This window comes from Carcharodon carcharias, chromosome 32 (genome assembly GCF_017639515.1).
Source record: "Carcharodon carcharias isolate sCarCar2 chromosome 32, sCarCar2.pri, whole genome shotgun sequence".
Lineage (NCBI taxonomy): Eukaryota > Metazoa > Chordata > Chondrichthyes > Lamniformes > Lamnidae > Carcharodon > Carcharodon carcharias.
In genome coordinates, this window is record NC_054498.1 from 19,351,147 (window position 1) to 19,373,957 (window position 22,811).

Below are 22,811 nucleotides of genomic sequence, written 5' to 3' on the forward strand. Positions count from 1 at the left end.
ATAAGATAGTGTATAATCCAATTTACAGCTTTTTAAAAACATGTCTCGTGTCTGGCATCCATTTGCCAAACACCAAATACATTTTTATAATGAATGGAAAATAACCTTTAAAAAACTGATCTGAAGATTAAAATTTGCAAGCAATTTATGATCCTCCTTTTAAAAAGGAGCTACAATTACCTACACTCCTACGTGGAATAATGGAGTAGCCCTGACAATCTGCTAAACTTTCTGACCACATCATCAGACCACAGATTGCACATGTACCACTCCATGGCTGATCCATTAGTTTAAGTTTCTGAATTACGAAGGATTAATTAATTGTTCAGAAGTATTGTATGAGGAGGTTTCTTACCAGAAAAATATTTCTGAGCAGCAATATTAAGGAGCACTTCAGTCCATTTAGGCGAGGCCATTTTTGACTGAATAGCTTTTGAGGAGACAACTCTCCTCAGGAAAACAAGAAAGTCCCCCAGCTGCAGCTCTGCTGTGTGTTGCTTTCGAAGAATCGCTGAAAAATAAAAAAAACAGCATAACAAGATTTCAGTTAACTAATAACATACTTTCAAGAAATTACTGGGGAATTCCCGTTATGGGAACCAAAGGCTTATTTGATATAGGGAAAGGGCACAGAAACGAGATTGCAATGAATAACTCCACTAAAGAATTATCACCAGCCCTGGCAATGACTTCCTTCTGTGCTTCTATGATTTTATGAATTAAATTCAACATTTTAATTAACATTCACTTAATCTCGAAAAGAAACAGAAGTCATAAAACAGAAGTCATAACATTAAAAATTCTTATTGAAAGAAACAAATCTGTAAGCATAACCATCGCACAGTTACAAGGGAGAACCCATGAGTGCTTTAAGACCAGCTAGCTGACGAGGGAGAAATTAAACACTGGAGAGAAAGAGCTTACTCAAGAATCCACAGTATTAATCAAAACCACTTTGCTGGAATCTGGAAAATCTCCACTTCTGCAGAATTCTTTATGCTTTCTCTCGAGCAAACAAAAAAACACCTATGAACCAAACTTACAGATATGATGCAGGTGGGAGATTGCAATCTTACAGGCCCTCTGGATGTAACAGGGAATCTTTATTAGCACAATGGATTCTGGGAGAGTCTCTACACAGTAGCTGTTTTCTGCCTTGCACTCTCCCCCACAGTAGGAGCTTCATGAGATTCTGATGTGATACCCACCAAACACAGGAGAGTTAGCAGACCTGATCAAAGGGCTATGTCAGAAGGTAGCTCCAACACCATTAGGGTGGAAAAATTATGCAACGGGATCGCATCCAATCCAACTGTCGAAGTTGCCCCATTGGCTGCACAATGAAAACTGTTGTCCTGGAGTTTTGCACCTTTAAGTCAGAGATAAACACCCTGCAGTAATTCCCCACACACCCTTGCACGCACCCCCCACCCCCCAACCACCTCCTACCCCAATTTTAAAGTATGATGCAAGACAAGATAGATTTCAATACCTTTTAAATCTTTGGTATCCTCAGTCTCACCAGTCTCATCTAATTTGTTTTCTCCATCTCCATGCAAGGGTGTCAGCTGCACGCCAGCCTGAGAGAGTAGGTTCTTCAGCTGACTGCATAGCAGGTCTAAGAGAGACTGAACAACCTTAGGGTTCAGCTTGTCTGCATAGGTTCTATAGGATAAGAATAAAGGGCTCATAAAATACGTATATTTGAACTGCTGAGTAAAAAGTTATTTTGGTCTTAAGGAGGTAATAACACTGCTCAGTGCATTACTTTGCCACACTTTTAATCCACAGTCTATGCTGAATTTTCACAAGGTCGTTTGGTATAGGAGGATGACTTGAGAAGGGTAAGTGGGAAGAGAAGAAAAAGGAAAGACAAAACAAGATCCAAGGTGCTACCCCTGATATCTAGCTGTACAGGTGCACTTATATATGTTGAGGGAGGAATTGAACTAGAATTGGCTATGGTTTCAGAGGCTCTGGGTTGACTGTCGAAGACTAAACTTGAAGAAAATCCATTTTGATGAGAGGTGCTAGCATCAGTGAAATTGAATCTCATTACAAATCAGGATACAATTCTAATGGAAATGCGAAGAGTGACCAGGAGGTTTATTTCTGTAGATCAACTATAAAGGCCTCATCTTGAGTGAGAGATTACATAAACACACTTGGCATAACCCATGAAAATACAAGAGTGTAACACCAAAGCATTTCAGGGTCTCTGAATTCAGTTATCATTCAACATTTGATCAGAAACTTGCAGCAGCGGATGCTGTGAACCTCCTGGAGTTAACCAAGATTACAAAGAAGTTCAATAGGCTTTGTTATTCAAATGGGAAAATCAAGAGGTACTGCAAGAGGTAAATTTACTCCCTGGTGGGATAGAGCTTGCTAAAACAGAGCTAAAGGTGTTACCTCACCATGTCCAAACAATAGGAGGTGGCATCAAAATGGCAAAAAGCATGTTGAATTATCAGTCGCTTTAAAATGTCCAGAGGTTATGCTGAAGCCAACAATGCTCTGGTCAGCCTACACCTAACCTACTGGGTACAGTTCAGATCACCACAGGGGAACTATTTAGATCCTAGAGTCAGTGCAAAGGAGAAGGATGGGGCCTAGATTTACAGGAATAGAAAGAATAAACAATCAGGAATGGGTAGTTTTACATTAAAGAGGGCTTAAGAGGAGAAACACAAGAGGAGAAATTAGATCTGGGGGATTGGTAGGTACTGAACATACTGTCATGGGAGACTTCAAGGTGCCAGGAATGAACTGAGAGGATTACAACTGGAGAGAAAACATGCTTTGACCATTATAGGCTGCTACATTACCCAATGATTAAGGAACTTACAGGGGAAAAATGAGACCAAATCAGACACACTGAGATATCTATGAATAATTGACCACATGATGATAGAGTTTAGCAATAGACTCATACTCTGAGTGCTACACAAATTCTCAATATTCTGAAAGAATACTGCAGAAATGAGAATTGGCTGGAGAGACGGGTAGGACCAGAATGTTAGAAGGGCAGGGATTATTAATAAAAAGAGAAACACCAGGAATACCACTGTTCAACACAAAAAGTGTCCACATACCCATTGAGAAAGAAGGGTAGTTTAAAAAAAAGGTTGATTTGTTTCATGAGTAAAATGGAGGACAAAACATCAATTATGAGAGGCCACTTGAATGAATACAAGGTCAAGGAGTCCAAGAAACCAGTTATGTCAGATGAAGTACAGAATGAAATAGAAACTATAAAAACCTTTTCGCTTTGTCTTTTCAGTAAAGATATTTGCAGAAAACAAGCACTTAGGGGACATTACATCAAATGACCAGAGAATGTCAAGGACTCAAAATAATTGTGTTTCGGAACACCAGGAAACATCAAATGGCTTTCCTACTATTTGGTAAGATTTCTGACAAAGACAGGAGTGGCTGAAACCACTAAAACTAGTCAAGTCTGAGGATTCAGGTAGATTCCATCTAATGGCACTTAGGAAAGTAGCTAATGAAGTGGACACATACAAGCAAGTACCTTTAGGTTTTTTTGGGAAGTTGAGTGAGTGAGTGGGCATATACATGGCAGATGCAGTATAACGTGGGTAAGTATGAAGTTGTCCACTTTGGTAGGAAAAACAGAATGGCGGAGTATTAATTAAATGGGGATAGATTAGGAAAGATTGATGTACAAAAAGAACTGGGTGTCCTTGTACACCAATCACTGAAACCAAGCATGCAGGTGCAGCAAGCAGTTAAGACGGCAAATGGTATGTTGGCCTCCATTGCGAGAGGACTTGAGTACAGGAGCAAGGATGTCTTACTGCAGCTGTACAAGGCCTTGATGAGGCCACTCCTAGAGTAGTGTGTGCAGTTTTGGTCTCTTTACCCAAGAAGAGATATACTTGCCATAAAGGGAGTGCAGTGAAGGTTCACCAGACCAATTCCTGGGATGGCAGGATTGTCATATGAGGAGAGATTGGGCCGACTAGGCCTGTATTCACTGGAGTTTAGAAGAATGAGGGGGGATCTCACTGAAACGTATAAAATTCTGACAGGGCTGGACATACTGGATATAGGGATGATGTTTTCTCTGGCTGGGGGGGGGGGTCTAGAAAAAGGGGTCACAATCTCAGGGTATTGGGTAGGCTATTTAGGACTGGGATGAGGAGAAACTTCTTCGCTCAGAAGGTGGTGAACCTGTGGAATTCTCTCCCACAGAAGGCTGTGGAGGCCAAGTCACTGAATATATTTGAGGAAAAAGATAGATTTCTAGATTCTAAAGGCATCAAGGGGTAAGGGGAGAGAGTGGGAGCATGGCATTGAGATAGAGGATCAGCCAAGATCACTGAATGGCGGAGCAAAACGACCTACTTCTGCACCAATTTTCTATGTTTCTAAATGGGAAACGTGCATCAAGAACAGTGGCAACATATGCAAAGTTGTATTATTCTACAGGATACAAGAAGTGTTTAGTGCATACACTGCTGAAACCATACAGCACAATGTACGGAAATACTAAGACAGTAAACTGCACCCGGGCCTATATAATCATGGGGCACAAATCTCAGGAAGTGATTTAAAGTTTGTAAAGTGTTGGTCTGACTGTGTACAATTAAGAGAAATGCATGGAGATGGTATAGCAAAGGGTAACTTATTGCCTGGTCCATCCAACTATAAAGGAAAGGGTGCAGAGGTTGGGAGTGTTTACACTGAAGAGATGGTTTGCGGTAACCTTATTAAAGTAAAATCTACAGGGTATAGTAGACAAGATAGACATATAAATGCACAACATAGTCACAGCTCGTACAAAGCTTCAAACTTACAAGAAAGACTGAAAAGGTGGTTTATGTTTAAGGACCTTCTGCATAAAATAATGCTTCACAGCTAACATATTAACATTTAAAAAACATCAAGGATATAATTATAGCAACTGCCATACACCCTTTGAAAAGCAGGCTTTGTTTAGGTCAGAGGCCCATTTTCTACCTTGCCCGAATTTTACACTTCACTCATTAAACTGGAGAGTAAAATGAGAGGGTTGTAAAATGGGCAACCTACCTAACCCTATCAATATCCTGCCGCAAATATCAGGTTCAAATTATCCCTCTCACCTATTTGAAGCAATATATTTCAGGATATTCTCAACAAAGATAGGTAAAATTGTCTTTCCATGCTGCTGAAATAATTTTGCGACTTTGTAAATGTCATCTGTCCATATAAGCCCCCAGTAAAATACATACTATACATATGTCGTATATCTGCCTTTTTAGATACCATTCCTGCTTTAACTACTATTGCTTTTAGCAAACTGTAAACCCCACTCCACTGCTTTTATTGTAAATATATATTATCACAATCAACAAACACTGATGTGACATTGCTGTGCATCCACCAAGAAATTTTCTGAAATCAAGTACTCAGGAAAATAAAACAAAGGCCCAGATTTGGTGGGCAGGACCCAGATGTAAAGTCCCATCCTGATTTCCGATGGATCCCATTTTCATCAGTAGTGGAAGAAGAGCAGGCATAACTAACATGAGGGAAACCTGAACTCAGCAGGGCCTTTTGAACTCAATTTCATTGTAGCAAGGATCTTAACCCAGTGTGGGAGTCACATTTGTTTTTTTTTTTAAAAATTGATGCAAATATTCTTGAAGGATGGATAAGGTCTGTAGAACTGTCATGATGTGAAGTTATTTGAATCCCCAGCCCTTTAAAAAAATTGATAAAACAGGCTACCTGTCAGTGAAAGTTGAAAAAACCCAATTCTAGCAATTACAATAGCTGTTTGCTGACATTTCTCCAAGGGCCATTATATTATTACGATTACTTTGCTACTTTCCACAAGCTATAATTAGTTCAGCAGAGAAGTCCTAAATCATAGTTAGACTGACAGCTCAAAAGAAGTCTTTCATGTGGGGTTATAAATAGAAGTTTGTTTTTATAAGGGATTAATCACTTGGAGATTTATAAGTTTTGAATGGGCTTTCATGAATGGGAGTTTTTTAAAAATATAGTGAAGGCTTTAATAGATATTTAGACCTTTATTTTATTTTATCTCAATATGGCTCCTAAGATCTGCTCTTGGTGGATACTGGGTGATTTGGCATGGAGGGTATAAGGGGAAAAGGATGATGGGTGGGTTGACATGAGTTGGGCCATGGGAGTTAGGGGTCATGGGTTGGTATCAAGTTGGCATGAGTGTATGGGGAGTGAGTGCAGGAAGTGATGGGGTGTGAAGGGTGCAGGCTAGAGGGCCTAAAATCAAATGAAATAACTGCGACAAAGTTCCAGAGAACCAAGGGGTTAAACAGCTCATCTTGGCACTTTGCAGCTCCGTGACCATTTCTGATCTGTGTCCCGGGACAACAGGCCTGACTCTATTTCTCACCTTACCCTGCCTCCACAACCCCTCGAGAGAAAAAAATTGGGTCTGATTGGGCACTTTCTACCAAGACAGGTCTGCCAAGTGGGGAAATTTCCCGGCTCTAGCTACCCACCCTGGTAGCGAAAATCCAGCCCAACGTGCCTGGGAGAAAGCTTCCACTACAAATATTTGAAATTTTGTTTTTACAAAATGGGTTTAGGAATTCATTCAGAATGATGTTGTAGTTTTAATGAACTTTCAAAGCACACCAATTGACAGCAGTCTAGCTCTCACCGTCATATATCAATGTAATTGTGATATCATTGTGCCCATGTGGTTACTGATAGAAAGCTGAAACTTATGCTTACCCTGTGGTGATGGCTAGAATCTGAAGCAATCGAGTGCTGGCAACCTTCAAAGCTGTGCTGAGTTGTGAAACACCTGGCTTTTGTATCAATTGCAGTGGCTGTCCTAGCATAGTGTCAGTACCACACAACTGGGATAGTACATTCAACAAACCACTGGAGATTGCCAAAGAGACATCCACTGGCTGGTAACGCACACTAAGTGCAAAAACTGTGACCAGCAAGAGGCGTTGTTGAGCTCCTGTAAAGAGAAACAAAAACAAAATATATATATTTTTAAAATACTGACAAATACATTTTAAATCATGCAACAATGATAACCAGCAACTTTAAAATATTACAATATTTGCACTTATTGCAAAATGTGTTGCGTTGTAACCAATTGTAAGAAAAAAACGTAAAGCACTCATTCATCAAAGGTAGCATTACACACAGGGAATCGAGACCAAGTGCAGTGTTCAGTTGACATAGAGTTAGAAGACAGTGTATAAATAATTGGACCAAAGTGTGCAGACATATTTCAGTAGCTATTCGAAAAACAGAAAAGGTACATGAAAAGCAATTACCCAGCTGATCCATATTTCTCTTCATGGCCTCACTTTGGATGAAGTTTTAGCTTTATGTACTATTGAATTGTTCTCAATGTTACAATAGAGAATGCATTGCTCTCTCCCGACAAAGGAATGAAGCTGTAGATCTCAATGTGCAAGGCAGAACAAAAGAAGACTAGCCAGTCAGATTTGACAGCTCGGACTAAAAGCGGGCAGGAAGGAAAGTATACCTCCTTTTGGGGTGGGTCCCCTATGCTCATCAGGGAACCCCCTCCCATCAAGATAGTACTCCCCCATCCCCCACCACCAAAAACTCAGCAGGTCTGGCAGCATCAGCAGACAAGAGCAAAGTTGACCTTTCGAATCCTCATGACCCTTCAACAGAACTAAGTAGGAAATAGGAAAGGGGTGAAATATAAGCTGGTTTGGGGGGTGGGGTGGTTGTTGGGACAAGCAAACAGCTTGTCCCAACAACTAACACCCCCCACCTTTAAATCAACTTATATTTCACCCCTTTCCTATTTCTACTTAGTTCTGTTGAAGGGTCATGAGGACTCGAAAGGTCAACTTTGCTCTTGTCCGCTGATGCTGCCAGACCTGCTGAGTTTTTCCAGGTATTTCTGTTTTTGTTTTGGATTTCCAGCATCCGCAGTTTTTTGTTTTTACCCCTACCACCAACCCCTGCCCCCCCCCCCCCACCCACCCTCTAAAAACCTTTCCCCGACCCCATCCCCACCCTCCCAGTGGTCATGCAAACGTGCCTGACCAAAGTACCCGGACTCAGCTGAAATCTGGTTTCTATCTTCAGATCTTCTCAGCACTGCTTGTAGTCCCAGCAGTGGCCACTACTGTGTTCTGGCACTGCTGGGACGACAGAGCAGCCAGCCAATCAGATGCGCTGGCAGCTCTGAAGGGCAGGACTTTCTGTCCCTGAGGGGCAGAGGTCCCACTCTCAAATCGGCATTTCAACGAGGGACAAGGAATACACCCCCCCCACCCCGAAAGGGAATAAAGATAGAAAAAATCTGCTTCCACCATCTCATCATCTAGCAATCTAGCAAAGAGGGCCAGTGGGACAGCAGTCAATGACAAGAGGGGTCGAGTCATTGCTGTGAGGAGAGGAGGGGAGGGGAGGAATGGCAGAAACACAAATAAAAACACTATAGTTGTGTGCAAGAGCACTGTCACCAGACAAGAAGCAATCTCAGCAGAGGAAAAAAGGAAGGCATATCAGAAGCTTTTGTATGCAAAGTCCTCTCCATGATATATCCTAAACCAGATCTTGCTTAGTAAAAGTGTAAAGGATAGAGAAAAAGAAGAGTTTCTGAAGTATATTCCAAAGAATTTTCATGATCATGATGTTTCTGGCTCAACAAGAAAGGAGGCATTGCCGGATATGGTTCTGGTGAATGAAGTGGGTCAAAGTTTCAGTGGGGGAGCATTTAAAGAACAGTGTTCATAGTATCATAAAGTTTAGGTTAGCTATGGAAAAGGACAAGGAGTAATCCAGAATGAAACTAATTAAATAAATTGGAGGGGGGCCAATTTCAATAAGGTGCAAATGAATCTAACACAGGTAAAATACAAAGATTGGCAGGCAAAACTGTAAAAGGAACAATGGGCTATCTCTAAAAAGATGGCCAGGTACAGTTGAGGTATATTGCCACTTGGGGGAAAAGCCAGAGCTCACAGGATGATGAGGGGATAAGAGAGCGCAAGACAAAGCAGGGGGGGAAAATGTGCTTATGACAGATGCAAGGTTGACAGTACAAGTGGAAACCGGCCTGAATTTTTTAAGTACAGAGGGGAAGTGAAAAGGAAATGAGAGGAAGACAAAAGTAGAGTGGGAAGAGACTGGTAGCTCACAAAAGGGAATTCAAAAGTCTTCTATAGGCATATAAATAGTAAAACGGTAATAAGAGAGGTGGGGCTGGTTAGGCATTTAAAAGGGGATCTATGTATGGAGGGACAGCGCATGGCTGAGATACCAAACAGGTACTTTGCATCTGTCTTTACAACGAAGATGATTTTGCCATAGTGAATGAAAGACAAGGTACTGAGACACTGGATGGGATAAAATTTGATAGAGAGGTATCAGAAAGCCTGTCTGTACTTAAGAGTTGACAAATCACCAGGACAGAATGGGATGCATCTGAGAATGCTGAGGTAAGTAAAGGTAGAAATTGCAGATGTACTGATCATAATCTTCCAATTCTTCTTGGCTACTGAGGCAGCGCCAAAGGACTGAAAAATTGCAAATATTAGACCCTTTATTGAACAACTGTGTGCAAGGATAAACCCAGCAACCACAGATCAGCCAATTTTAATCTCAATGGTGGATAAGTTTATAGAAACAATAATACATGACAAAACAAGCAGTCACTTCAACATAGATATAAAAACAAAAAAACTGCGGATGCTGGAAATCCAAAACAAAAACAGAATTACCTGGAAAAACTCAGCAGGTCTGGCAGCATCGGCGGAGAAGAAAAGAGTTGACGTTTCGAGTCCTCATGACCCTTCAACAGAACTTGAGTTCGAGTCCAAGAAAGAGTTGAAATATAAGCTGGTTTAAGGTGTGTGTGTGTGTGTGTGTGGTGGGGGGGAGGAGAGAGAGAGAGAGAGAGAGAGAGAGAGAGAAGTGGAGGGGGTTGGTGTGGTTGTTTGTCCCTACAACCACACCAACCCCCTCCACTTCTCTCTCTCTCTCTTCCCCCCAACCCCCCACACACACCTTAAACCAGCTTATATTTCAACTCTTTCTTGGACTCGAACTCAAGTTCTGTCGAAGGGTCATGAGGACTCGAAATGTCAACTCTTTTCTTCTCCGCCGATGCTGCCAGACCTGCTGAGTTTTTCCAGGTAATTCTGTTTTTGTTTTAGTCACTTCAACATGTTTGGATTAATCAATGAAAGCCAGCACCAATTTAAAGGCAAATAGTTTTTCACTAACTTGATTCAGTTTTCCTTTAATTAGGTAACAGAAATGGTTGATGAGGGTAATGTGGCTGATGTGGTGTACGTGGTGTTTGATAAAGTGTCACACAATAGGCTTTCTAGCAAAGTTAGAGCCCATGGAATAAGAGACAGTAGAAGCATGAATACTAAGTTGGCTAAGTGACAGGAAATAGTAATGGTGAATGGTTGTTTTTTTGGACTAGAGGAAGGTATACATTGGGTTTCCCAAAGGGCCAGTTTTAGGACCCTGCTTTTCTTGATATATATTAATGACCTAGACTTAGGGTTTAAAATTTCAAAATTTGCAGATGACACTAACTTGGAACTTGAAAACTATGAGGATAGTGATAAACTTTCAAGAGAACACAAGCAAGCTGGTGGAATAGACAGACGTATAGCAGATGAAACTTTATGCAGAGAAGTTGTGAACTGATACATTTTGGTAGGAAGAATGAGAAGAGGCAATATAAAACTAAAGGGTACAATTCAAAAGAGATACCTGGGCGTATGTATGTACAACTCATTGAAGGTGGCAGGGCAGGTTGTGAAAGTGATTTTAAAAAATCATACTGGATTCTGGGTTTCATAGGGTTAGAGTTCAAAAGCAAGGAAGTTATGATCAACTTATATAAAACACAGGTTTGGCCTCAACTGGAGCAATGTGCTCAATTTTGGGCACTGCACTTTAGGAGGGATGTGAAAGTTTTAGAAAGTGTGCAGAAAAGAGCAGAATGAGGGACTTTAGCTATGTGAATAGGTTGAAGAAACTGGGGCAGTTCTCCTTGGGGAAGAGATGGATTTGAAAGAAATTTGATAGGAGCGTTCAAAATCATGAAGGGTGTAGACAGAGTTGATCGAGAGAACCTGTTCCCATTGGTGGAAGGGTCCAGTAACACATGGCAAAGATGATTAGCAAAAGAACCAATGGGTGACATGAGGAAAACCTTCTTTACACAGCCAATGGTTAGGATCTAGCCTGAGAGGTGTAATGGAGGTAGGTTCAAATATATCTTTCGGAAAGGGAATTGGTTAAGTACCTGAAGGAAGAAAGATTTGCAGGGCTGCAGGGTAAGGGCAGAGGAGTGGGACTGTGAGTTGATCTTGCAGAGAGATGGCACAGATATGATTGGCCTCCTGTGCTGCAATCATTCTGTGATTCTATGTATTGAGATATATGGTTTTACATTCTTCAAATGATTATTACAACTTACTGCAGACATTTATGTACAGATATTACAGATTAAAAGAAAGCTTCTAGTTCTGAATTCACACTTAAGCACATTTTACCGACTGTATCTTGGGGAATAGGAAATATTCTGAATATTAAACTGCCTCTTGTTGTGCAGCAACAATGAAGTGCAACTGTTAGTTTTTTAACAAGGTTCTTAATACAGTAGTTGAATAGAATACAGAACACCACTCCAGGCCAGAATTATTAACTGAGCTTTGCAGAATATACTTACACTATTTATTTCATTTGCATTTAACTTTTATTTTTAGAAAAGTATAAAGTCAATGGCAACATAAAGGTTGGAGAAAAATGAAAGGAAGATGACATCTGACCCTTTCTAAAGTGAACTCCTGTAACTATCATCGTCTCAAAGTGATATTCAAGCTCCTTACCAATGTGGTGCTTGTTTGCTTGCAAAGCCCGTTCTAAGGTAGCAGATAGTTGTTGGTAGATCTTGTGAACAGCACCTTGGATATCCATCTGAATGTTTCTCTTGGCAGCCCTGATGCCATCCTAAATGATCAAATTAATAAGTCATTTAAATTTTGATTGTTCCCTGCTTTTTTTCAAATTAGTGCCGTGGGATGAGAGGGTTTAACATCTCATCTGAAAGAAAGCACTCCCAACAGTGTAGCACTTCCTCAGTGTACTGCGTTGCGAATAGCAAGCCTTTGGAGTTGGACTCGAAACCGCAATCTTCTGACTCAGAGAAAAATAGTGCTCTCAACCACCAAGGCTGACACTTAGATAAACCTTAATTTAAGTACATATTTAAAAAATATTTAATGTTAAAAAACTTACACTTCCTGTCATTTTTTTCCCCATAAATTAATTTTTCTACATTTATAATGAAATGCAAATGGCCTAGATCTTTAGTCTCCAGATAGTCGAGAATGGCCATACCCCAGAAGATGCACTATGGGACCCCTCAGAAGTCTCAGCGCAAGTTTGAGCCCGTTATCCTCCTACTCCTTTGCCTTACCCACCCTACCCCCTCACCCACTTACCTTCTCTCCGTAGCTTTTCAAAGCAGCTTTGGGACATTTACTTACTGGAACATGGCATCTAGTGCTGTAAAAAGGGGGCATGATTTCTGCATGGATTCTATCCGCTGCTCCCTCCGAGGTTTGCTGCATTGTGTCGATTGTGAAGGATTCTCCATCGGAAAATCGCTCAGAGAGAAAAAAAAAAATCGGAGGAATCTAAATGTGCATTTTTTTGTCTGATGGGGTCAGGAATGAAAGATGTGGGCCAATTTGCTAAATTGTAATTATATCCGATGCTATTATTGCACTGTCACCACTTTAAATGGTGCAATTATAATGTGACAAGCTAACATAGCCAGTTTTCTTCCTAAGTGTGGACAAAAGGGGAATTCATAAATGGAAAACTGAAGATAGAATTTAGGTTCAGAACTGAAATCGGTGTTTGCTGACCTGACCCTTTTATCCACTGGCCTCCAAGCTCTACTTCAACTGAAAATTACAACTGACTTTTGTGTACAAACCCTTATATGAATTAAAGTTTGACTGAGTTGAGAAGTAGGAGAGGGGATGTATCAGGTGAGTATCCCTAGAGGCATGTAATCCTTCCCACTTAATTTTCCTTTATTTGCTGCACTTAGGTCTTACACTATACTCTTCTTGAACACTCGGACTTTTGTACATAATTATTTGTAGAATTATTCTATTTTTATTTAAGTCAACCTTGACTCACCGGTATCACTAGTCTTGGAATCAGAAAATGGAGTTCAAATCCGAGCTCACCAATTACAACCCACTATACAGTTTACAACAGCAGCCAGACAGAATGAATCTATGTAACTCCTTACAGTGCTAAGCTTCTACACAGTATCGAAAATATTTTCCTCCAAATATTAAACAATGTTCAGCCATCAGGATTTCACATTAGCAGACAGCTATTCAGTCACTTTGGCATGCTATTTTAATGCATTCCATCCACATTAAAAACATTGGGGGAGCAATTTCAACCCCTCCCTAGGTAAGCTCCTCAAATTGGGTAAGAGCTGGGAATTCAAAGCAGACCCAGATTTCGATTTCAGGGATTGAAGGCCTGAAGGACAGATCCCATCTGGAGAGGTGGAATATCAGAGGCTGGGTAGGTCCCCTCCACAAACTCAAACCTTAAGACTCACTAACATGTTATATTTCAGGAAAACACATGGGTTGGCAAATATAGCAATTTTCTGCAAATTCTGATTCGCAATAATTAAATTCTAAAAAATTCTTATATAACAATTTATATAGATAAACATGTAGATTATATAGATAATTATATAAATTTATAGAACAAAACACTGAAAATGTAACAGATTGAAATGATAGATACAAGATAATGATACAAGTTCATTAATATAACATAATTTAGAACACTGAGTAAAGGGTCTAATTGCAATTATTTGTGACTGGTTAACATTGTCTAATTATGTTATGGATCACCTTACTTCAATAAACTAGAGCCTCGTCATAAATCAACAAACCTGGTATTTCAGATTATTCTCAATCACTCCCTAATCTGATGATTACACTTGGAGAGTACCTGATAATGATGTAATTGGACACTTTCGCCTTTAATTCCTGCATTTCCTACTGTGCCCAGGCCAAAGCATCCCGCCAGGAATTGTAATCTGACTGAAGTAAGCAAAGAAGCCGAGTGGAACCATGAAGTTGGGCAATTACTTCCCGTTAACTGGCTGCCCTTTTCTTCCATTCCAGAAAGCAACACCAGAATTTGATGAAGTGCTGCCAAACGTAGCTAAAAGAGGAAAGCGTTGAACAAAAAAAATTACTTGCAGAACTCCATATTCATTTAATTAAATTCTTTTTATCAATAACTGAAATGAGTTCATCTGAACTAAACTTGTTAAAGCTGACTTTTTTGACCAAATATATTCCTTCTGCACAAAGGAATTAAAATATGAACAGGCCATTTTACCCAACCCGTCTGTGTTAACATTTATTCTCCATGCAAGCAACAAGTTGTAACCCCACATCTGGAATAGGCATTTGTTCCCTTGATAATTACAGCTGCACTCAGGAAACCAGCCCCAGGACAGCCTGCAACAAAGGCTAGTAACTTAATTGAATGTGGAGCCAGGAGGAGTACTTTCAATCCCATATTAACACAAGCCCCCTATGGGTGGCCAGAGATATTCAGGTTACGATGAGAAGGAAAAGAGGCTTTTAGCAGGTACAAGGGAAGCAAATCAGCAGAGGCATTAGTGGAGTACAGTAAGTGCAGGGTGGAGCTTAAGAAAGCAATTAAGAGAGCAAAGAGGGGATATGAGAAAGCTCTGGCTGGTAAAAATAGGGAAAATCCCAAGATATTCTACAAGTTTATCAATGGGAAGAGGATAACCAGGGAAAGAGTAGGGCCCATAAGGCACCAAGGGGGCAATCTATGGGTGGAGCCAGATGACATCGCTAGAGTGTTGAACGAATACTTCTCATCCGTCCTCACCCTAGAGAACGAGGATGAAAGTATCGAACTCGGGGAGAGAGACTGCGAGGTTCTTAAGCAAATTGATATAGGGAGTGACAAGGTATTGGAGGTGTTGACAAGCTTAAAAGTGGACAAATCTCCAGGTCCAGATGATATGTGTCCCAGACTGGTAAGGGAGGCAAGGGAGGAGCTTGCAGGGGTTCTGACCCAAATTTTTAATTCCTCTCTAGCCACGGGGGAGGTGCCAGAGGACTGGAGAACAGCTAATGTGGTTCCGCTATTTAAGAAGGTTTGTAGAGATAAGCCAGGGAACTACAGGCCATTGAGTCTCACGTCAGTGGTAGGGAAACTCTTGAAGAAAATTCTGAAGGAGAGAACCTAGCTCCACTTGGAGAGGCAAGGTTTGATCAGGGATAGTCAGCATGGCTTTGTCAGAAGAGGTCATGCCTAACAAATTTGATTGAGTTTTTTGAGGAGGTGACCAGGTGTGTTGATGAGGTTAGTACAGTTGATGTAGTTTATATGGATTTCAGCAAAGCCTTTGACATGGTCCCACATGGGAGATTTATAAATAAGGCAAATGCACATGGGATACATGGTAATTTGATAAAGTGGATTCAAAATTGGCTTAGCTGTAGGAGACAAAGGGTGATGACAGAAGGTGACTGAAAGCCAGTGTCCAGTGGGGTACTACAGGGATCTGTGCCAGGACCCCTTTTATTTGTCATTTATATAAATGGCATAGATGGCTATGTGGGGGGTAGGATTAGTAAGTTTGCGGATGACACAAAGATTGGCCGGGTGGTCAACAGTGGGGTTTATTGTCTTGGGCCACAGTAAGATATAGACGGGATGGTCAAATGGGTAGGTAAGTGGTAGATGGAACTTAACCCTGAAAAGTGAGGTGATACACTTTGGAAGGAGTAATTTGACAAGGAAGTATTCAATGAACACCTTGACACTAGGAAGTTCTAAGGAAGAAAGGGATCTTAGCGTGTATGTCCATAGATCTCTGAAGGCAGAAGGGCATGTTAGTGAAGTGGTGAAAAAGGCATATGGGACACTTGCCTTTATCAATGGAGGCATAGATTACAAAAATAGGGAGATCATGTTGGAGTTGTATAGAACCTTGGTGAGGCCACAGCTGGAGTACTGTGTGTAGTTCTGGTCGCCACATTATACGAAAGATGCGATTGCACTGGAGAGGGTGCAGAGGAGATTCACCAGGATGTTGCCTGGGATGAAACATTTAAGTTATGAAGAGAGGTTGGATAGACTTGGGTTGTTTTTGTTGGAGCAGAGAAGACTGAGGGGCGACCTGACCGAGGTGTAGAAGATTATGAAGGGCATGGACAGGGTGGATAGGGAGCAGCTGTTCCCCTTAGTTGAAGGGTCAGTCACAAGGGGACATAAATTGAAGGTGAGGGGCAGGAGGTTTAGGGGGGGATGTGAGGAAAAACTTTTTTACCCAGAGGGTGGTGACGGTCTGGAATATGCTGTCTGGGAGGGTGGTGGAGGCGGGTTGCCTCATCCTTTAAAAAGTACCTGGATGAGCACTCAGCACGTCATAACATTCAAGGCTATGGGCCAAGTGCTGGTAAATGGGATCAGGTAGGTAGGTCAGGTGTTTCTCAGGTGTCGGTGCAGACTCAATGGGCCGAAGGACCTCTTCTGCACTCTGTGATTCTGTAAATCACTATCACTTCGAGCCCAACCCCTGACTCCTGAATGCTCCTGATCCCAGCCTCCACAATACCCTAACTTGAGCCTCAATCCACTGACCCTTCTTGTTCATAAATCAGTGCCCAACCCTTTATTGCTGAGCTAGGCCCTGATCCTTGAACTTGTGAAACAACTAGGTGTTATCTAGCAAATATCTTTAAACTTAGTAGTCCAAAATCCCTGATTTTTCTGAACAAATAGCACTGTGGATTTGGCAAAAGTGCAAAACCAAAATAACCTGTAAACCACATTATGTGCCAGCCTACATCCAATGACTCACATGGAAGCCTAGTTAAACAGATGTATAAAACCAAAGAAACAGTTTTTTTGTTGCTTGGCTAGGAAAACGTTAGCTTATAAATTGCAGCATGACATGGAAAGGTTATGGACAGTTTTGAAGGCTCCCCAGCTCAGGGCAGGGTGGGTAGCCGTGGAGAAGGCAACGTTTGGTCAGGTGGGAAGGTACACCACACTCCTCTCTTCCCCCCGCCACCCCCCAAATTAGTCCATGGTGGAGTTGGGGAGGGGTGGAGATTTGTAGGCCTCATCCCTCAGTCACTGGTATTCAACCCATGGCAGGGACAGGAATCGCCACGCAGGGAGATGGGGTTTTCCCTCATTGTCAGGCACTCAAGTGTCCAATCGACGGATCCAGCATCCGGAAGGCCACTGAAAGCTACCTACCTGCACTTTCTTCTAACACCCTGTCTTCCCGCTTTGCTGGCAACCCGCTCCCTGTAGCCCCCATCCTTCCGCCAGTTACCTTTCCCCAGGGATCCCATGATAAACCCTGAAGGCCCAAGTGTATTACTGGCAACAATGGTCTCTAATTGACCAGCAGCTCGCAACTTCAGGATTACAGACTCTATTTGAAGGCTACAGTGACTTCTTTAACTTAAAAAAGTGTTATTTTCTCACATTTTTATGGTTTTTAACCAATTAAATAATTTTCAACTGAACCTATGTCAATGTATTTGTGGGGGTAAGACTGTTGCCAGAAAGCTATCATAAGGGCGGAGGTGAAGGATTTTAATCTCTGAGTCAATTGCTTTATATTGGGACAAATAGGTTACTCTTTTGATGGCAGTAAGGGAGCTCAATCATAATTTTCAGACCATCCTGGTGATGCCTCAAGGAAATTATATAATAATGAGCTACGAAGATTGCCTAATAAATTTAGTAACAATGAATCTAAACAATAGCTCAATAGTTATAACATTTAGAGGAAGATGGTTGTGTAGTGTAGTGGTAATGTCATTGAACCTAGTAATCCAGAGACCAAGGCTAAAGCTCTGGGGATCATGACAACTGGTGGAATTTAAATTCAATTAATAAGTTCTGGAATTAATAGCTGGTCTCAGTAATGGTGACCATGATCACTGATTGTTTTAAAACTCCATTTGATTCACTAATGTCCTTTAGGGAAGGAAATCTGCCATCCTTACCCAGTCTGGCCTACATATGACTCCAGGCCTAAAGCAATGTGACTGACTCTTAACTGCCCTCTGAAATGGCCTATCAAGCCACTCAGTTCAAGGGCAATTAGGGATGGGCAGCAATGCTGGCCTTACCAGCAATGTCCACATCCAATGAACAAATTAAAAACTCCTAATTATCCTATCCTATCTTAATAGGTCACTAGCTTGTACCAATTTGGATAGCATGCTTCACCTTTGACAGGGTTACTCCAATTTAAACACCTAACGCTAAAAACAGAAATCTGTCCAAAAAAACTTAATTAAATTGTCATTATTAGTCTCTACTGTTTATGTGGCTTTCTCTAAAGAGCAAAACCACAAGCATAGTGAAAGGTTTCTGCCCCTGTGGTTGACTGGGCTGAATACATACAAGAACCCCCACTGCTTACCTCAGACCTAAGTTGCTGCTGCTCCATGGCAATGAGGATGGCCTGAGGGTTGGAGGACATGTTTTCTTCAGGTTCTTTAAAACCTGGGGAAGTTCCCACACCTCCACTCACAAAACTAACAATGTTTTCAATGAACGTGTGGATTCCAAGGGATTGATTCAGATCAAAATCGCATGCATTGTACCAGTGGGAAGTACCATAGGGCCGATCTCTGCTGTGTTTCAGCCGTGTCCAGGTCGCTCTCAGTGAGTCTGTTGGGCTATAAGGAGGTCCTGTGTGTACAATACAATGAAAATAAGACAACATAAGTAGAGGTGTTTGCATGGAAGGATACAGTCAAAACCTTTATATGCTCTCATCTATTTATACTATAACAAGCAAATTAAAAATAAAAGAAAGTCATGCATAAAGCAGATTTAAAAAAAAACTTTCAGAATCTTTTTATTTCAAATAAAACAAAATATTAAGGAGAAAAGGGGAATTATCGGCTCTGTGCTGGTCTTGAAGATTCCTAGCTAAAAACGTTATGCTTTTTTTGGAAGTACTGTAGTACAAGCTCATAGCAAACCTGAACAAAATACAAGTGAACTTCAATGATAAACTGTAAAGCCTAGTCATTACATTGCTTAAGCTGTGACTTTTTGCAGAGGCAAAGCAGCACCAACATGAATAACCATCCAACCTACTGGACCAACAATCATGGTGCATAACAGATGGGACAAACCAATGCTGTTACAATTAAGGGACAGTATATACTGTACATGGCGTAATATATGTAGGCAAGCTTTAAGCTTTAGAAAAAGGTTAAACATGCCATCATTTACTTGCTTGCAGCTCCTCTTGTTTCTGGGGCTCAACTGGCCAACAAGGAGTAAACACACTACCACACAAAATTAGAAGACAAAAGGAGACATTTGATACAACACATGCTTGGAAAGTTTGTGTGTGAAGCAGCTAAGTGCTTTGGGCATTATATAACTTTGAGAAATTCTGTTCATCCATTAGAAGATTGCCCACAAACAATTCAAACTAACTGGAGAAATACTACTGCCCTGCCATACAAAGTAATATTTCTCAGGCAGTTTTTATACTGATCATTCTTGCATAATTATTTTCAAGCACCAAATAATTTTAAGACATATTAAAATATCATTGAACTAAATTTAATCTTGTTTGCAGTAAAGCATTTAATACTTTACGCAGATTAAAGTATGCTCTTTCACACTGCACACAAAGTATACACTCAAATACGATTCTTTTTTTCAAAAACAGAAAATATAAAAGCAAAATATTGCTGGAAATCTGAAATAAAAACAAAGTGCTGGAAAAACTCAATAGGTCTGGCAGCATCTAAGGAGAGAGAAACCAAGCTAACGTTTTGAGTCCAATAGGAGTCTTCTTCAGAACCCTGAAGTTTTGAAATAGAGTCATATTGGACTCTAAACAAAGACTTAATCATTGGCCACAATTATGCAGAGAGTCAGGGCAACTGATAGTAGTAATAAATTTAATGCAAGTTTGAATAAAACATATTATGGTTGAAATTAAACACAAAACAAGGATGAAAGATTCTCCAAATGGTTCTGGTTTTGCACCAAAATTTAGAAATGAAAATTATAAAACTAAAACTGTGCAGCAATGCTTATGCAAATCGATTAAACAAAAATGAACAGTGACAATTCTGGATAAATTGATACAATATTCTAGAGCAGCACATTTCAACATTACATCAACATCTAAAATTCCAAAACAGATCTACCCAAGGCTCACCTCGTTTTCTCTGAACTGATGCCAAATCTAAGTCCACATCTACATTTCTTCTGGAGCTCTTTAAAGAAAAATTGAACAATAAATGAAGTGCACTTTTAAAATGTACAAGTCAGTAACTCGAAAAAAATTGGCAAACTAAATATTTCAGTTTAAAAATAGGGGTGCAAAGCTGTGAATCTATCTTTTAGCCACTGACTGGTGCAGTTGAGTTTACTTGTCCGGGAATGATCAAGCTCAAGGAAACGCAAATATAATATATGGGAACACCACCACTTGTTAGTTCCCCTCCAAGTCACTCACCATCCTGACTTGGAACTATATCGCCGTTCCTTCACTGTCGTTGGGTCAAAATCCTGGAACTCCCTTCCTAACAGCACTGTGGATGTACCTACATCATATGAACTGCAGCGGTTCAAAAAGGCAGCTCACCACCACCTTCTCAAGAGCAATTAGGGATGGACAATAAATGCTGGCCCAGCCAGCAAAGCCCACATCCCGTGAATGAATAAAAAAACAAAATTGGCACAGTCAGTCCTCCATTTTGACATGTAAAAATAAGGGCTGACAAATAATTAAGATTTTAATTGTTTAATCAAAATTTTAATTTCAGTTAATCTTGGTTTTAATTGCACAACACAGTTGATATAATTACAATATTATCTGCTTCAAGTTTTATTATTGATGCTACCATCCAAAAAAATCCAAGACAAAAATCCTGTTTTCCTATTCCTGGATTCGTACAAATCTTCTGTACTTTTCATACAGCCAAGTGTTGGGGACCAATGTATGCTCGTGAGTCAGAATCATCTAAATCAGTGCTGGCAATGAAGATTAGCATGTGGAAAGATGAGCTCTGCAGCATTCTTGGGGGATACTTCAGGACAGCGCACCGAGTTTAAATTCAGATGAAGAATGCTACCTGTCAGCATGAAAAAGAGGTCGTGTCAATTGACAGCTTCGTTCTGACAGTACACTACAGCCAGGGAATTTATCACTTTTGGTATCAGAGGAAAATCGTGCCTATTGCCAATGAAGGGTATGAATACCTCACAGCACCATAACGAGTTAAAGTTAATTTCACCAAGACCTTGAAACTACCCTGTGTAAATGTTATGGAGCAAGTGCTTAGTGCATTCATATGGCCTGAACTTTAAAAAAAATTGTCAGGTATTATGGTGTACCATACTGACAAGTGAAATCAGAGCAGATATTCCCCTCCTCTGAACTATTGGATATCTAATCTCAACTACAAAGTTGGACAGTGCCAAGCCAAGGTCAAGTGTCTCCCCAGAGAGTGAGGGAATATATAACAAGGAAGTCACCGTTCTCACACATCTCAGAGTGAACGATATCGGGCTAAAACCCGAGAGCAGATCTATCTGCCCAATTGGTTGATATTAGTGTACGACCCAATAACAGGCCTCTGAAATGGCCTAGCACACTACTCAGTTCAAGGGCAATTAGGAATGGGCAACAAATGCTGGCCTTGACAGTGATACCCACATGCCATGAAAGAAATAAGAAAAAATATTTTAAATAGTCAGACTACACCTTGTAGAGAGCTGAAACCAAGCTTAGGAAACTTCTAAAAAATGTGGACAATTGCACCAGCAATTAAAGAAACAATCCAGCAACTACTTTGCAAATATTTAATGATCCCTTTAAATAGTGCTAGTGGGAGGTCCTCCATGCCATTTCATGTAGTGTTCAACTGTACAAAGTTGTAAAGAGTCGGGACTTGGACACAAAAGAGATGTTAAATTGTTCTTCTGTTCTCTCAGGCAGATGTAAAAGATCCAATTGCACTATTCTGAAGAAGGTCAGCGGTGCCCTGGCCAATATTTCTCCCTCAAATCGACAACACAAACAGATTATCTGGTCATTGTGCAAATTGGCTGCTGCGTTTCGTACATTACAACAGTGACTATGCTTCAAAAGTACTTAATTGGCTGTAAAGCACTTAGACATCCTGTAAATGTGAAAGGCACTATAAAATCTAGTTTTATTTTTACTACTTATTATTGTGCCAACCTTTATGATGGAAATACTCACAAATGCACAACCTTCCTCGTCCGATTCGGGTTGAGACAAGTCTGATTCACTTCGCGACTTAGTCAGTTTGTAGGTTGAATTTGATTGCACAGAATGGCTCTCTGCTGTCAAGCTTTCACTCCTATTGCAAATAAATCTAGTTATCATGGAAGTCCTCCACAGGCATCAAATTAAATACTTTCAGTAGATTTCTTGTGAAATTTTAATTATCCAAATCTAAACATGAAGTCAAGGTTGTTTTACATAACCATCGATTGGATCATAAAACAAAGAGGACATCATTTCAACAATTATTGAACATGTCTAGAACATACTGTAACATTAGCTCGAAACAAAAATATCTTAGCAAAATGTTTGCAAATGCTTCTAACTGAAACAGAATTTACCCCTCATCTAACCAATTCAAAGCAAAGGTAAATACTGTGGTAGTAGGCACAGTTTAGAAATCAAAGAGCCCAGAGTCTGA

At 40.5% G+C, this 22,811-nt stretch overlaps 1 protein-coding gene across 11 annotated transcripts in view; it reads right to left on the bottom strand.

Moving 5' to 3' along the window:
* The window catches only part of herc1 (HECT and RLD domain containing E3 ubiquitin protein ligase family member 1), a 231,321-nt gene that overhangs the window by 103,343 nt on the left and 105,167 nt on the right, over positions 1-22,811 (bottom strand). For all 11 annotated transcript variants that reach the window (XM_041178586.1, XM_041178583.1, XM_041178585.1 and 8 more), the window contains exons 25-32: positions 22,346-22,466; positions 20,294-20,351; positions 18,524-18,795; positions 14,032-14,247; positions 11,865-11,985; positions 6,736-6,973; positions 1,493-1,665; positions 356-511 (exon numbers count right to left, since the gene is read on the bottom strand). In XM_041178586.1, the coding sequence (XP_041034520.1) occupies positions 356-511; positions 1,493-1,665; positions 6,736-6,973; positions 11,865-11,985; positions 14,032-14,247; positions 18,524-18,795; positions 20,294-20,351; positions 22,346-22,466 (1,355 nt within the window). The remainder of the gene's footprint in view (positions 1-355; positions 512-1,492; positions 1,666-6,735; positions 6,974-11,864; positions 11,986-14,031; positions 14,248-18,523; positions 18,796-20,293; positions 20,352-22,345; positions 22,467-22,811) is intronic.